At 36.8% G+C, this 16,056-nt stretch overlaps 1 protein-coding gene across 1 annotated transcript in view; it reads right to left on the bottom strand.

The window, feature by feature from the left end:
- The window catches only part of MAEL (maelstrom spermatogenic transposon silencer), a 38,190-nt gene extending 22,783 nt beyond the window's left edge, over positions 1-15,407 (bottom strand). Inside the window, exons 1-8 of the mRNA XM_025877843.2 lie at positions 15,116-15,407; positions 14,751-14,843; positions 13,231-13,330; positions 12,000-12,155; positions 10,548-10,589; positions 2,318-2,442; positions 1,514-1,568; positions 1,253-1,394 (exon numbers count right to left, since the gene is read on the bottom strand). Coding sequence (XP_025733628.1) covers positions 1,253-1,394; positions 1,514-1,568; positions 2,318-2,442; positions 10,548-10,589; positions 12,000-12,155; positions 13,231-13,330; positions 14,751-14,843; positions 15,116-15,247 — 845 coding nt within the window. The 5' untranslated portion in view covers positions 15,248-15,407. The remainder of the gene's footprint in view (positions 1-1,252; positions 1,395-1,513; positions 1,569-2,317; positions 2,443-10,547; positions 10,590-11,999; positions 12,156-13,230; positions 13,331-14,750; positions 14,844-15,115) is intronic.
- Positions 15,408-16,056: the final 649 nt, after the last annotated feature.

Genomic DNA, 16,056 nt, shown 5'->3' with positions numbered 1-16,056 from the left:
GCATTAAGGAGGGCACATGTGGTGATGAGCACTGGGTCTTATATGAACTAATGAATACTACATCAAAAACTGTAATGTTGGTTAATTGAACATAGTAAAAAAGAGAATGAAATCTTGCCATTTGCTACACCGTGGATGGAGCTAGAGAGTATTATACTAAACGAAATAAGTCAGTCAGAGAAAGACAAATACCATATGATTTCATTCATAAGCGGAATTTAAGAAACAAAACAGATGAACATAGGGGGTAAGAAAAAGAGAGGCAAACCAGGAGACAAGATCTTAACTATAGAGAACAAACTGAGGGTTCCCAGAGGGAGGTAGGTGGGGAATGGGTTAAACAGGTGATGGGCATTAAGGAGGTCACGTGTGATGAGCAGTGGGTGTTGTAAGTAAGTGATGAATCACTACATCCCATACCTGAAACTAATATTACACTGTATGTTAACAGGAATTTAAATAAAAACTTGAAAAAAACAGAACAAAACAAAGTCAAAGACTGAGAAACTATTTCAGATTAAAGGAGCCTAAAGAAACATAATAACTAAGTGCAACATGTGGTCCTGTCTTGGACTCTAGACTAGACTCTTTTTTTTGCTATAAAAGACATTATTGGAACACTAACAAAATATGAATATGACCTTCCAATTAGACAACAGTATTGTATCAATGGCAATATCCTGTTTTGATAATTTTATTGTGTTAATATACATGTTCTTGTTTTTAGGAAAAATACACTGATATTTAGGAAAGAAAAGGCATCATGACAGCAACTTACTCTCAAGTAGTTCAGAAAAAGAAACCGTGTATATACATCTTGAAAAAAAGTTACAAGAATATGTATTAACGATTTGGGAATCTGAGAGAATGTTATATAGGACATTTCTGTACTATTCTTGCAACTTTTTCATAAACATGAAATTATTTGAAAACAAAAAATACTTTCAATTTATTTCACTTATGTATTTCTTATATGTAAGTCTAAGAATCCTATGTAATAAAATGTCTTTAAATAAATATATTTTTTCATCGGTACAAAAATTCTAAGTGATAAAGCACCATGTCAGTTATTTGGTAGTGTTTTGTTTCTAGTTGCAGACAAAATGACAATCAATGGAATCTTACTATTCAAAGAAATAATAATTCCAAAGTTTCATAGGAAAATACTGCCTCTTGATCAAAAAGGAAAAATTAATCCTGCCATATTTTCTCAGTTCAAAAAGTCAAAATCACTATCACAAAATCACCATACCTTGTGTTGCTAGAATAATCCCACATGGCCACATCTAGGAGGCTCCGAACCCAGGTTTTAGAGGGCTCCTTAAGAAACTTTTGCTGGTAGATCCCCACTACAAGATCTTCTACAGTGAGAAGTTCTAGATCTTGCCTGATTTCTTCCATAGGTAAACAGAAAAAGACAAACAATTACTGAATTTAGGCACACAGAACATGTGTACCAAAATGGAAATACAGTTATTATAATGCACTTCAACAGTGACCTAGTTTTACTTACCTGATACCTTTGCCATATGCTTCAAACACCAGTTGACTCTGGCTCTGTCATCAGACTGGAGAAGGGAAAAAAATTACTTGTATTTTCTCCTACATTGAGTTAATTTTAATCAATTGCTGTCCTTTCAAACTGGGGAGGTGGGGGTGGCAGGAAGGGAAAGACTAAAGAGTTTGTGACAACTAAATGAGAACCATAAAAAAGAGCAGCATGTATTTTAAAAGACTACTGCTCTTAATAACCAGTTACATTTATAAAGCAATGTTAACAGACTCTCTGAAAAGCAAGGAAAATCTAGGGTAGGCACATGAAGAAACCAATGTTCAGAAAAAGATAAGGTAATCTGTTCATGGTTACACTAAAATAGTAAGGTTAAAACCCAGTTCTTCAACTACTAGCTAAAAGAATTTAGACAAAATAAAGAATAAAGGCTCTAAAGATTACAAAAGAGGGTCAAGAGATTGCTACAAAAACAGTTCTGAATAAACAGTGATCTTACTTAGAAGGATGGGTGTGTACAGATTAGGACACCCTTTCTTCAGAGTAAAAAGATACTGAGAAGATATTTCAGCAGGAGAAACTAAAAACATGAGATCAAAGTAGAAATACATTCAGCTTTTGCAGTCTTCAGAATCCCTATAAAACCACAGGAATTATTATACCTAATCACATTCAAAACAATTCAGAATGAACATGTTTTAACACATACAGCTAACATACAAGCAAACTTACTTTCTTTGGATACCTTTCATGGATCTTTCAGTATCTAAGTGGATGCCTTAAAAAAAATTCTTACAATGAAATTACCTTGCAGTAGATAGGTGGCCAGTTTCCTGCATTTGGGTGAATAAACCTATAAAGGTTTTGTAACACAGTTGCTTGGTCATGCCCAGATTCAAAGTTTGAAATAGGAATCTTGTGACTAGAATCACCTGAAGGGAATAAAAAGGAGAAAGGAGTTCAAAATTAGACCAAGACAAATATTACGAAGTGGGTAAGGAAGTAGTTCAGGAAGACAGTACTGGGTAACTCATATTTAAGCACTTGTACCAAGCCTAGTTATGGTTAGGTACTTTATATAATTTATCCCATAATCTTATGAGATAGGGGATATACACATATTAGAGAAGACACAACTGACAATCACAGAAGTTAGCACAGTAGGTTAATAGTTGGCAAACAATGGGAGTCAGGACTCAAACCCAGATTTAAAAGCCTCTATATGTTTTCTTTATTCCCATCTACCTTTCATGAATCTGTTTTATACATATAAGGCTGGAGAACTTAACAGCAATGACTGCTGTTTAAAAGGTTGTAGGATTAAGATTTCCACTTCCAGTAAAAAAAAAAATGGACCAAATAATTCAGACCAACCTCCCACAAAAATTTAAAATACCTGAGGATATCAAGAGCGCACACAGTAGCAAGAAATTATTAGATCCAGATGCAAGAGAATACAGAAATCCAGAGAGGCTCTCCAGAGAGCCTAGCTTTGGGGGCAGTTTTCCCCCTGCAGTTATTTGCTAATTCCAGAAGAGGAAACTGAACAGCTGAGAAGTGTGCTTTTGACAGCTTTTGGGACCTGGTTTGCTAGGCCCCCAGCTATCTAGCAAAAGCAAACATAAATCCTCTCTGGATGAAGGGAACATCGTTATAAGCCCCAAATTACTTTAAAATCTTTTTTTTTTTTTTTTCCAGCGTGGCAGGGAAAATAGTGGACAGGAAGATGGAAGAGGAGAGGCCTGAGAAGCCAAGGTAAGCTGGAGCCTCTGGAGTAATGGAGGGGAAAGTTCCAGTCGCAGTGTTGAGAAGCAAGCTGCTGAAGCAGCAGCTTGCAGACTTCCCAACAAAGCCTACAAACATCTCCAAGTTTGGATTTGCCATAGGTAGTCAAACAACAAAGAAAGCCTCAGCCATATCCATCAAACTTGGGTCAAATAAACCTAAAAAAATTGTTTCAACTCTTGCTCCAAAAACCTTTTCAGTAGCAGCAGCTTTTAATGAAGAGGAAGACAGTGAAACAAAGGAAATGCCTCCAAAGACGAGAATGAAGAATACTGGAAGGGATACATCTACATCCCAACTCCTTCAATAAAGGAAAGCATGGTTTCTCTGATAACCAGAAGCTATGGGAGCGAAATATAAAATCTCATCTCAGAAATGCCCACGACCAAGACAAATGATGTGTTTTAAAACTGGAGGATGGCGTGGGTGTAAAGTTAAAAGGAATAGTTTCCTTTTTTAAAGAAGGGTAAAAGAATATCCTTGGAGCCACAATTTTTTTTTTTCTTTTTTAAGATTGGGTGGTGGTACTCTAATAAATAAGAGTTTGAAATTAGAGTTAATTTATGTTTTGTATTCAGATTTCACATTTGCTAATTTTGTAGTGTCATGTGATTAGTTTCCAAAAGGTTACAGATAATTTAAAAAAAATCAGAAATGGTACTTTTCTAAGAATTGCATATTTTTTTAGACACAACTATTAGCACATTAAAAGGGAGGCAAAAAGTTATCATCTATTTAAACTGCAAGCAATTAGTCTTAACTCCCTTATTAATCTAAACTCTCTGGCTCCCAGGAACAGCCTTATAGAGAGGGAGTATTGTATTGGGAGGAAAATGTTACTGGAATATATTAAATTAAAATACAGCTTTTTTCCTAATGGGCATTTGTTTTGTTTCAAGTCATCATGAACAAGGTACTGCACTGCTATCAGTTGGTATAGATGCTTAGCTCTTTAAAAAAACTTTTAATTTCATGTAAATTGTTGAGTATTTGAAATAGCCCACTTCACCTTAATGGGTCTTGTCTACCTTCATTGGTCTTCAAAGACCATTTGCTACCAAAGTAAATCAGTATTTTGAATGTGCTTCCCTTGGTTTTTGTTATTAGCTAGTCCCTGTAAGCATTTCTACCAGATCCTGAGGCAAATCACAAGGGAGCTCTTTTCAAATACAGGCCACCATCAAAAATTTAAATGTACATATAATAAATATTTGGCTGGGTTTTTTTTTAAAGGTAGAACCAAAAAAGCAACATTGTATGAAAATGAAAAGGAGAATGATGTTTTCTGCAACTCTGTTAAAGCTTAAGTTACTAACTTGTGAAAGTGAATTTGATTTGGACTTAATAAAAAAAAATTCTTATTTTAGCACAGTAATAGGATTCGAAGTGTATACATATGAATCAATGGCCTCTCAAAAGTACAGCTTAGGTACTGAAGGTAAAAGAAAATGCATCTTTAAACATGTCTTATGGGATCTTTGACCACATATACTTTGTCAGATCTATGTATTATAGGGTTTTAAAAAAATTTTTGTATATGAAATTTTTTCATGTGATTTTTCACATCTTTACAAGCAGAGACACAGATAAAAGAAACATACAGTATAATGATTTCCTTGAAACCTCCTGCGGTGCTTATTTGGAGGCAGCTTCAGACTATTTTATTGGTGATAACTACTGGCTGGGCTCTTTTAAAGGTAATAGAGAAGGAACCTGTATTTATCCCCAACACTTTGTTCATTTGCGTTTAAGTTTAGAGTAAGCCCCAAACAATGGAAATGTATATAGAACTATTAGTTCTTACATGATTTAATTATATCAAGATACGTGAATTTAACTTGCTTTAATGTAAGCAAACTTTCCACTTTTGTCCATTTTACTGTTTAAGTTAAAATAACATCCCTTTCCTACATGTTCTTTTCTGGACTCAAATGAAATATTAATCTAGGGTCACGATGGGAGAGAAACGACTGAGATTAATGTCTTTACTAAAATGCCAATAAATTTGGGGCACCTGTGTGTCTTAGTTGGTTAGGTGTCCAACTCTTGATTTCTTTGTTCATGATCTTGGGGTCCTGAGATTAAGCCCCATGTTAGGCTCCAAGCTCAGTGGGGAGTCTGTTCAAGATTCTCTCTCTCCCTCTCTCCTCCTTCCTGCCCTAAAATAAATCTTAAATACCAATAAATTTGTCACACTAAAAAAAAAAATTTTTTTTTTTAGTCTATATGAATAACCAGGTACAGGGGCGCCTGGGTGGCTCAGTCATGAGGCGTCTGCCTTCGGCTCAGGTCACGATCCCAGGGTCCTGGGATCGAGCCCCGCATCGGGCTCTCTGCTCAATGGGAAGCCTGCTTCTTCCTCTCCCACTCCCCGTGCTTGTGTTTCCTCTCTCGCTGTGTCTCTGTCATTTAAATAAAATCTTTAAAAAAAAAATGAATAACCAGATACATGAAGAAAGAAGAATGAAACCCAAACCAAATTTGATAGGAAGAGATCCAAAGGTATTCCAGCTACTGAAGTTATTCGGCACAGATTTTAAATAATCATATCTGAGGGGATCAAATTATAAATTTCAGCATATAGTTATAAAAAAGGATACAGAAGAGTTTAATTTCTGATAATGACAGACTAGAGAAAAGCTGAACAAAGCACTACAGAGATAAAACAGCAGCAAGGAATTAGGGGTCCAAAATCCTGGAGAGGAAGAAATGCTAGAGAGCTTCATTCTGGCATTTGGGTTCATTGGTAATTTGGGCATTTACCAATTCTGGAAGAGGAGATTTAGATTCTGAGAAAATGAGCAGTTTTCAACAGACCTAGACTTGTAAGAATTAAAAATATTACTCTACAGGCACCTGGCTGGCTACGTCGGTAGAGCATGTGACTCTTTAAGTCTTTGGGTTGTGGGTTCAAGCCCCATGTTGGGTGTAGAGATTACTTAAAAATAAAATCTTTTAAAAAATATTACTCCAGTATTACTTGAATTTTTAATTATATACTTAATATATACCATTGTCTTCTGGCTTCCATTGTTTATGCTATCAAGTCAATTACAAATTTCACAGATGGCCCTTTGGTGGTAATCTACCTTTCCCCCTTTTTTTTTTTTTTTTTTACAGATAATGAGAAATAGATGGGACTCTTAAAATGTCTGAACCCAATTTTGTATTATCTCAATCTCTGAAATTGGACTATGGTACTCTGAGATGGCTAGTGACAGCAGTTTTCTGCCAGAATCAATCATAAATATTTTTTGGAGAGGAATAACAAGTTTTCCTATCTACTGTTCAGCACTCAAAAATAATCAGAAATATGAAGAGCTCTGATAACTTGACTGAACATCAAGATAACCAACAGATCCATAAAGAAGATCTCTATAATAGGGTTATCAGACATAAGACTTTAAATGTTCAGGAAAATAAAAAAATATTGATAATTTCTGCAAAACCATAAAGAACCAAAGGTAAATTCAAAAAACTAAAGACACATTCTCTAACCCATGTTAGGACAGCAAAATAACCCTGGTAACAAAATTAGGTAAGATAAATCTCAGTCTTTAACATGACTGCACAAATCCTAAAAGAAAATATGAGCAAACCAAATCCAGCAATTTAAGAGCCATGTACTGATTATATTGGGTTTACTGCTGGAATTTAAGGTTGGTTTAGCATTAGCAAATTACCAAATGAACAAAAGACACAAATCAAGTGAGACACAGAAAAACCACTCATTAAAATGTACAACTGGTATCTCTAACCAAGCTAGGAATAGAAGAGAACTTAACCCTGATCAAGAGTGCATACAAAAAATGAGAGAAGAAAAAAGAAACAAAAAGCACAGCAAACAGCATACTCTAATGGGGAAACATTAGAAACTAGAGTTCCTAGCCAGCACCCTAAAACAAATTTTTAAAGTTTTAAATAAAAAAATATATAGATTAGAAAGAGGTCATTTCACAGATATGACTAAGAAATTTACTAAAAACTCAAAAGAGTTATAGTTTAGCAATGGCTGGATAAAACTAAAATACAAAAGTAAATAAAAATATAATTCTAGGAGATATCACTTATAAATAATAAAATTTATAAGCTATAAATTTAACAAGATGTTATAAAGCATTATAGATCTAAAAAAATAAGTAGACTCCTGTTCACTGATAGAATATCATGAAGCTGTCCGTTTTCTCCAAAATGATCTGAAGATTTAAAGGTAATCCCAATCTAAATTTCAACAAAGCTTTTTGTAAAGCATGATACTCTGACTTTAAATTGTATGGAAAAGCAAAGGGTCAAATAACGATGATGTTCCAAAACAAAGTCAAGGAACTTGCCTAAGTATTAAGATATTGTGTTTACTGGTATGGGTACCAAAAACCAAGTAGACCAATAGAACAAAATAAAAGATATCAAAAAGACCCAGGCATCAACAGAAATGTGGCACTACATACTGAGGAACAAATTGCTTACTGAATAAAGGATGCTGAGACAACTAATTATCCACATGGGAAAAAAATAAAAAAAACTCTACTTCACACCATACACAAGTCAATGCCAGGTGGATTAAGAACTTGGATATGAAAAACAAAACAATAAAAACTATCACTTATGGCCTTCAGGTAAAAGAGGATTCTTAAATAAGACACTAAAACCCCTCAAAACATAAGGGAAAAGATTGATACATTTACTAAATTAAAAATAAAAACTTTTAGTCATTAAAAGACACCATAATGACAATAAAAAAATATAATGCACAAACTGAAAATAGGTATCTGCAAATTAAATCAATCTGCAATTAAGTCTGCAATTAAATCAGATACATAATAAAATTCCACAAACCAATGTAAAGGACAATCCAACAGAAAAACTGGGAAAAGGTAATGTTGAGTGAAGGAGAATACAGGTACCGAAAGAAGCACTCAATGTTAATTATATAAAAATTAAAAAAAAAAAAGCAAAATTAAATACATAAATAAATATATATTCACAGGATGCCTGGGTGGCTCAGTTGGTTAACATCCAACTCTTTTTTTTTTTTTTTTTAAGATTTTATTTATTTGACAGAGAGAGACAGCAAGAGAGGGAACACAAGCAGGGGGAGTGGGAGAGGAGGAAGCAGACTCTCCACTGAGCAGGGAGCCCCTTGCAGGGCTTGATCCCAGGACCCTGGGATCATGACCTGAGCTGAAGGCAGATGCTTAATGACTGAGCCACCCAGGCGGCCCAAGTGTCCAATTCTTGATTTCAGCTCAGGTCATGATCTCAGGGTCGTGGGTTTGAACCCCAAGTGGAGCATGGAGCATGGAGCCTGCTTAAGATTCTCTCTCCCTATCCCTCTGCCCCTCCCCTCCATCCTCCCAACCCCTGCTCATGCATACTCTCAAAAAAAAAATGTATTCACAATAAAACTATTCAGAAAAGAAAGGAAATGATTAGCACAAAATTCCAAATAGTGTCTCTCTTATAAAGAGGGAGGGGGATGCAATCAAGGAGAGATATAATGACCTTCATTGATAGCACACTGCCCTTATTTCTTCTGCTGACTGGGGAATGCACTGCTGTTCATGAATATTCTTTATACCTTAAGTCAATGTTACGTTCTGTATGAAGATTTTAAAAGCCGATAGACCTTTTGTATAGGAAACTGAAAGCAGTTCTCAAAGCTTTGCTTGTTTTAAAGCAGAACTTCTCTCAAGAAAATTAAGCAGTAAAATGGACAGAATCAGAACTCCGCTGGTTAAAGTGGGGGAGAATGAGAAGGACCAAAGACCTCCTACCCCCACAAACTCTTACAGAACCTGAGTACCCCTTCCAAGAAAAACATGGCAGTGAGGATAGGGAAATCAACAGATTCCATATCAACACCTCTTCCAAACTTGAAATTCTTTGATTGTAATGTGCTAAACCATCATGCCCATCCATGAAGTATTCACTTGATTTCACTTCACTTTGACTTAGCACAGGAGCATCTGAAAGATCTACACGCACATTCCTTAGCTTCTACTCACTGCATCCACATGTAAGTCTGCTTCAGTGTATTCCTCTATGAACCATGATCTTTTCCTAAGCACCAGGTTGATTACAGCAGCATAAGCATTTTTAGTTATGTCAACATAGCCATCACTCTAATAGTCATTTATCTTCTTTAATTGGCACACTTCCCAGGGTTACCAAATTGGCAATTTAAGACCTGTCTAAATTGGTGAGCTCCAAAGCAGCTCACCAAGGAGCTTTCCTGAATGAATTGTGTTCAATTTCAATTAGTTTGAAAAATAAATTAAGAAAACATTCCTAGAGTCTTTAATAGGTTTCTGTTAACCTGGTTAACTTGAAAATGTTGGAAAAAGAAGCCTTAAAAACTTTTTAAAAATCAAGTATTTATCAGAACCAAAATAATGAACAGTAAGGCCAGTGGCATGCTCGCAAATGAGAGTCTGGCAGACAGCAGGGATTCCAATGCGCTCAACCGATGAACAAACCAGAAACAGCTGAAGTAAAAAAGAAGTTAATTCACCAGCTAAGTTTCTATTTTTGTCTTACTACCACCTATTTAGTTAATAACTTCAGATGATGTAACACGTGAGGAGATTAGCTAGGTTCACACTTCAAAATCTACAACAGAATTCCTCTTCTGTATTATGTTTTTCATTCAAAGCTATAAAGGGACCAACTAAAAAAATTTGCCCTTACTTTTGTTTGCCCTGATCCCAGGCAAACAAAAAAAGTCTAGTATATATTTTTCACTAAGACTGGAAAAAACTCAAAGGACATAACCAAAAGGGACTCTAAAATATTATTCTCATTTATAAAGAACAGCATTATAAATATAACAAAATAGCTGCTTGTTATGGCAGATTTGAAAAGCTTATTTCTAATTTCAAAACACTTCTATAGGCTGTCTACATTTTTAAGTAAAAAAAACTAATAAAACAATGACACTTTTGAATGTAAATAAAAAATAAAACTATTATCATGATTTTCATTCTAATCACAGAGGAAACTGGTTAAAACCTAGTTTGTAGAAGACTTTAGTTCAGAGTTTAGGTATACAGTCATATCCTTTGGTATCCCACAAGTCTATTTAATTTTAAATTTAAGGATCACATACACCACCTACCATTTCTATGAAGATTCTCCAACAATGACGTTATTCTTCCCCCAACTTATGTTTTATGTGTCCATGTAAAGCAGGAAGTCTTAACCAGGTACATACACACTCAATGCCTATTATTCTATCCCATTCCCTTATACTTACTTGCAGCCTGACAATGAAACCGAAATCCTCGTGGAATTTCACCTGTAATACAAAATATTTTGTTGAGAGCAGCTGTCTGGTTTTGCTAGAGCCATATGCCATAGGATGACCAAGTCCTAACATAGGTAGGTAATGGCTATTGCTATGTGAAAATACAAAAAAATTAAACTTTCATAGAGGTTTATTTTTTTTTAAACCAAAGGAATGATGACTCTTAAAGAATTTTGGTATATTGTCTAAACTACTTTAAAAAGGGGCGCCTGGGTGGCTCAGTTGGTTAAGCGACTGCCTTCGGCTCAGGTCATGATCCTGGAGTCCCGGGATCGAGTCCCGCATCGGGGTCCCTGCTCAGCAGGGAGTCTGCTTCTCTCTCTGACCCTCTTCCCTCTCGTGCTCTCTCTCATTCTCTCTCTCTCAAATAAATAAATAAAATCTTTAAAAAAAATAAAAAAAATAAAAAATAAAAAAAATAAACTTTAAAAAGGAAGTTACTCCTTACGGAAAAGAAATAGTAAAGAAAACTTGCTTAAGGAGTCTTAGCTAGGGGTCCATGAGGCCCTTAACATAGGGCCTCATGTATGTAGATCTCAAAAAAAAAAAAGTCTCCAAATTCAATCTTTTTAATGTTTTACAACCGTATGAAGAAAACTAGTTATTTAATTTATCTTAAGCAGCAGCTCTCACAAGTGTGAGTAGGATGATTAGTTTCTCTGTCACTGAAACACAAGAAAAAGTGCTGGCTTATTCTAATGAATTTTAAAGCAACTGACAAAATGAAAGATGAAGTTCTTCTTTCCCCAACCTCTATCCCTTCACTCGCCTCCCTATGTGTTTCTCCTACTTGCCTTTAAAGGTATACTGGTCCTTTAACTATCCTCTTGGGAACCTAATGGAATCCTAGGTCTTCATCACTACTTGGTTTGCTGGGTGGAAGAGCCAGAAGAGCTCCTGAGAACATCTGAGACACTATTACGTATCAGGCTATCTTCACAACTTCTCTCGTACTCCTTAGAGCAGCCAACGATACATATTAGTCCCACTTTACAGATAAGCTAGTAAGTTCAGAAAGGTTAGGAACTTTGCTCAAAGTTATAAAACAAAAGCAGGTTAAAATCTAGTGATCTCCAAGGTGAAGTCTGGGTTAAAGAAATAAAAGAGCAAAGGCATAAAAAGCTTTTAGAAAATTCCAAGATGTAAGGCCACAGGTAAGCAAACAGGCTATCTATTTTTCAGTCATACTACCCACCCAACTCTAATGCTTCCTTGAGATTAAAAGCTTAAACTAAAAAACTGTGTAAACACCTAGTTCTTAACAATTTTTCAACCAATTACGATGAAGCCTTATTACACTTTAAGAATAATACATCAGCCCTTAAGAAAACAAATCCTGTTGAATAAAGTCAAGATAAAATGCATACTGTTTAAGATCTAGCATCTACTCACTCTACTTACCAGGATTTATAAAACTGTGGAAATCTGCCATAATACCTTCTTGGAGAGAATATTTAACACAGCCTATTTCACAAGGGAGGAAGCGCTGTTCACAATGAGGAGGTAGCTCACCATGGCTAAAAATGTTCAAAAAATAAAAAATGCCTCCAAGGATAGCTAAAAAAAATAAATAAGAAAAAAAAGTAAGGCAACACAAACAGTTGAGAGTTGACTCCTCTACGAAAGCAAAAGTTTTAGAACCATTTTCCTTGTGTTCTCATAATCCTAAGAGCTGGAAAAGAGAAAACTAATCATCTGTACCAGATAAATGAATCAAAATTTTTATAATTACACTTATGAACTACAGCGGTAACCACTCTGCATGAAGCAACAAAATTATTCAAACTTGCAGCCAGCTCTACATAATTTAGCTAAACATAAGCCCCAAATTTTAGAAATGACTTAAGAAAAGCGTGACCCATATTCAACAAATACAAGAGGTTTAGGAAATAAAGCCAAGTAGAATCAGTATAGAAAAACTCTGATATAAACTATGGACAATTTAGTTCACTCTTCACTTTTTACCAATATACACGAGAACACCGATAAATTCTCTAAAGAAAGAAATATGAGAATGTGTGAAGGGTCTTATTTAACAGGATTGGCCACATTTAAGAGTGTTAAAAGTTGGGACACCTGGGTGGCTCAGTCGGTTAAGCAGGGAACCTGCTTCTCCCTCTCCCTCTGCCTGCCATTTCCCCTGCTTGTGCTCTCTTTCTCTGACAAATAAATAAAATCTTTAAAAAAAAAAAAAAAAAAAGACTGTTAAAAGCTTATTAATCTTCAACAAAGTCAGAACACAAAACAGCCAGAAGGAATAAGAAAGATTCTTATTAGCTAAGTTCTTCTCTAGGCTAGCTCAATTCAACCTCTTTATAATTTAAATGTATTTAAGGGTCTAGCTATAAACACTTAAATTTAAGAACTACATTTAGTAACATATAAAGCGGTTATTAACCAAGAGACCAGATTTTCGTATAAAACAAACAAAAAAATCTCTTCACTGTTATTTCAACAAATGCAAATTACCCGATTTTTTACAACTTTAGCATCACCATATTTGAACACCTGTAGTCGATTATTCTGAAATACAGGATCAAAATGAACAGAACACATAAATTACTGATCAATATATCATTGTGTTTTGCGCACCTACACTTATCTAAGCGTTTTGCTTTTAGGATTACTCTACCTTGATCACTTTTTAGAGACAAATTTGACATATCCGGGGGTGAAACATTCTGCCTTGGTACAAGCATGCCTGGCCACCTCAGTGGGGTGGAAACAGGTTTCTAAAGAGGAAGAAAATAATTGATCACATACTCGAACTCTTACTGGGCACTTTATACAAATACTTAAATTCAGCAAAATAACTGAAAAACAGTTCACAGATAACTTCAGTAACCTCTGTAGGCCAATGAGCCCAATGAGTAAATAAGCATATATTTGTCAGTGACACCAACTCCCAAAGGCAGACAAGGGCAAAATCTATAAATATTCTGAATCAAAAGGTGAGTGGTAATCGACCAATTCAACAACCATTTGCCCACTACTGATAATCTAAATTAATCCCCCAAGTGGCCAAAAGAACATCATTCGACAAAGTAATTTGTTTTTCACTTAAAGTAAAAACCCAATCATGCTGACTTCAAAACTCAATGAGGTACATATATAGCATGGCTTACATTTTGAGGGAAAAGGTCTTATAAGAAATTATAGTTAAAAACAAAATCAAGGTTCCCCTATATAACTAAGTACCAATTCAACTGATTAGAGCTTCTATTCAAACATACATCTACAAAATAAAAAGCTCTCAAACCCAAAGCAAGCAAAGCGCTCTTGAATTTCAATCCAATGTTGACAGATTAAAGTAAGAATGGAATTTTACTATGTAAGAACGGAAAAAACAGGGGCGCCTGGGTGGCTTAGTCAAGTGTCTGCCTTCGGCTCAGGTCATGATCCCAGGGTCCTGGGATCGAGCCCCACATTGGGCTCCCTTCTCGGCGGGAAGCCTGCTTCTCCCTCTCCCACTGCCCCTGCTTGTGTTCCCTCTGTCTCTGCCAAATAAATAAATAAAATCTTAAAAAAAAAAAAAATGGAAAGAACACGGAGGGGGAAAAGTCCACAATTACACTGAATTTTCCTGATACAAATTAACAAGAAAATGTTTATTTAGTATTTTACCATTCTACTACACATAAATTTACCCAAATCAGCTTTATTCAACTCTTACCTATAAGGCACACTAACATTCACCAACATGTGCAAGTTTTGTTATTTTAATATTTTAAACACCACAGTGTGCCTGGTTTCAGGTGTCATTTAAAAAGAGAGAATGGTCCAAACTACTTTTAAACATAAAAAAAGGGGGGTCTTTAATCATAAAGGGGTTGAAAGGAACCCTTAGAGATCATCTAGTACAAACCTTAAAACCCAACACTCATCACTGATCATGGTTTATTGGTTGCAGGTTTCCTAACAGGGATTCCCCCAGCCTTTCAACACCAAATAACAACATGTGCCTAGTTAGGAAACCTGTTGGCTTTTTAACAGGCTTTCTGACACCGGGGGAAAAAAAAAGAAAAATTCTTCTTTGCACTAAACTGAATCACCCACTGGTCCACCCTTGGCATTCACCCACTCACTCATCCAGCATTTAGTGAACATGCCTCTGTGCCAGGCAGGTAGCGGCTCTTCCCAGGCTAACTTTACCTGCTTCTCTGAAGGCCCAGCGTCCTTTCCCTGGGCTGCTCTCCACTCTCGAGCCATTTCTGCATATTTCTCCTTTTCTTCCTCCCTCAAAAGCTTGGGGACATTTAAGAGGGTTGAGAAAGGAGAGAAACAGCAATAAGGACCGAGTGCCCTAGGCCCCAGAGGCAGAAGCCCAGACATTACAAGTGGTTCCTGCTTTCGTTTGCCGTAAGCCGGGAACAGGGGGCTTCCTTCCACTCCAGCAGGGGCCAAGGGGTCACTGGCCTCCTCGAGGCCCCTTTCCTTGTCACCTCACCCTCCCACTTGCCCAACTGTCTGGTCCGCCCCCCTGGACTCCCCTGCCCCCCCACTCCCTCCAGTCTTACCGCCCAGTCAGCAGAGCAGTAGGGGATGGCATCAGCTACGCGAGCCACAGGCAGGCCTCGCCTCCGTAGTTCGGGGATCTTCTCCTGCACAAAAAAGTAGTAGGCATTACGGCTGGCCCTGCGGTTTGGCATGGCGAGCGAGGCCAGGATTCGACGACCTGAGCCAGAGACACCACAAGCTGCCGGCGCCCTCGCCGGGCTCCCGCCCTTAGTAACCGAGGCAGGCGCCTGCGCGCGAAGGCCGGCAGCTCTCGACCAATCAGGGCGCGTTGCGCAGCCGCATTGACCTCCCTGGGAGAAAAACAGTCTGAGACTGACTCGTGGGGCAGTGGGGGTAGGGTGGAGGGGGAGCTTGGTCATGGGTGCAGTGCATTCTGATTGGCTGGGATGAGGCGTTGGCGGGGGTGCTGCCGCGTGGAAGGTTTGGCGTAATTCCTGTACATTATTGCGTAATGTGTGTCAAAGCTGGTAGAGGAAAAGAGGACTAGCGAGTGGTTCAAGTTCTTTTCATGTTTTCTAACTGTAAAAGGCCAACTCTGTGCCAAGCACTGTGAAAGGTGTTGGGTGGGGGACAGAGAGAGGAGCACGACAAACAAGATCTTTTCCCTCCAGAAGTTTGCAGTACAGTGGGGAGAGTTTGAGGGGAAGATGACAAAACAAGTGCATCAACCAGTATGGGTTTTTCTTTTTTTTGGTTATTGCTTTTTTGTTTTTCCCCCATTCTTAAGTTAAACTTGTTATAGTTGCAAAGAATATGTCTTTTTAAATAGCAAATTTTAATGTGTTAGGAAGAAAATGTACAATAAGAAGCTAGATTTAAAATAATGTCCTTGAATAAAATTTTATAGATTTTCTCATAAAGGTGGTGTCATTTTTTTTTTTGTTAGTTTTATTCCTGGTATATATTTGGAGCTACTATGAAAGCTTTTGTTTCCATTGCA

The sequence above is a fragment of the Callorhinus ursinus genome, unplaced genomic scaffold, assembly GCF_003265705.2.
Source record: "Callorhinus ursinus isolate GAN/ISIS: 27379988/994484 unplaced genomic scaffold, GSC_fseal_2.0 scaffold13, whole genome shotgun sequence".
Taxonomy (NCBI): Eukaryota; Metazoa; Chordata; class Mammalia; order Carnivora; family Otariidae; genus Callorhinus; species Callorhinus ursinus.
The sequence above is the reverse complement of the archived record's forward strand: the minus strand, read 5'-3'. Positions and strand labels throughout refer to the sequence as shown.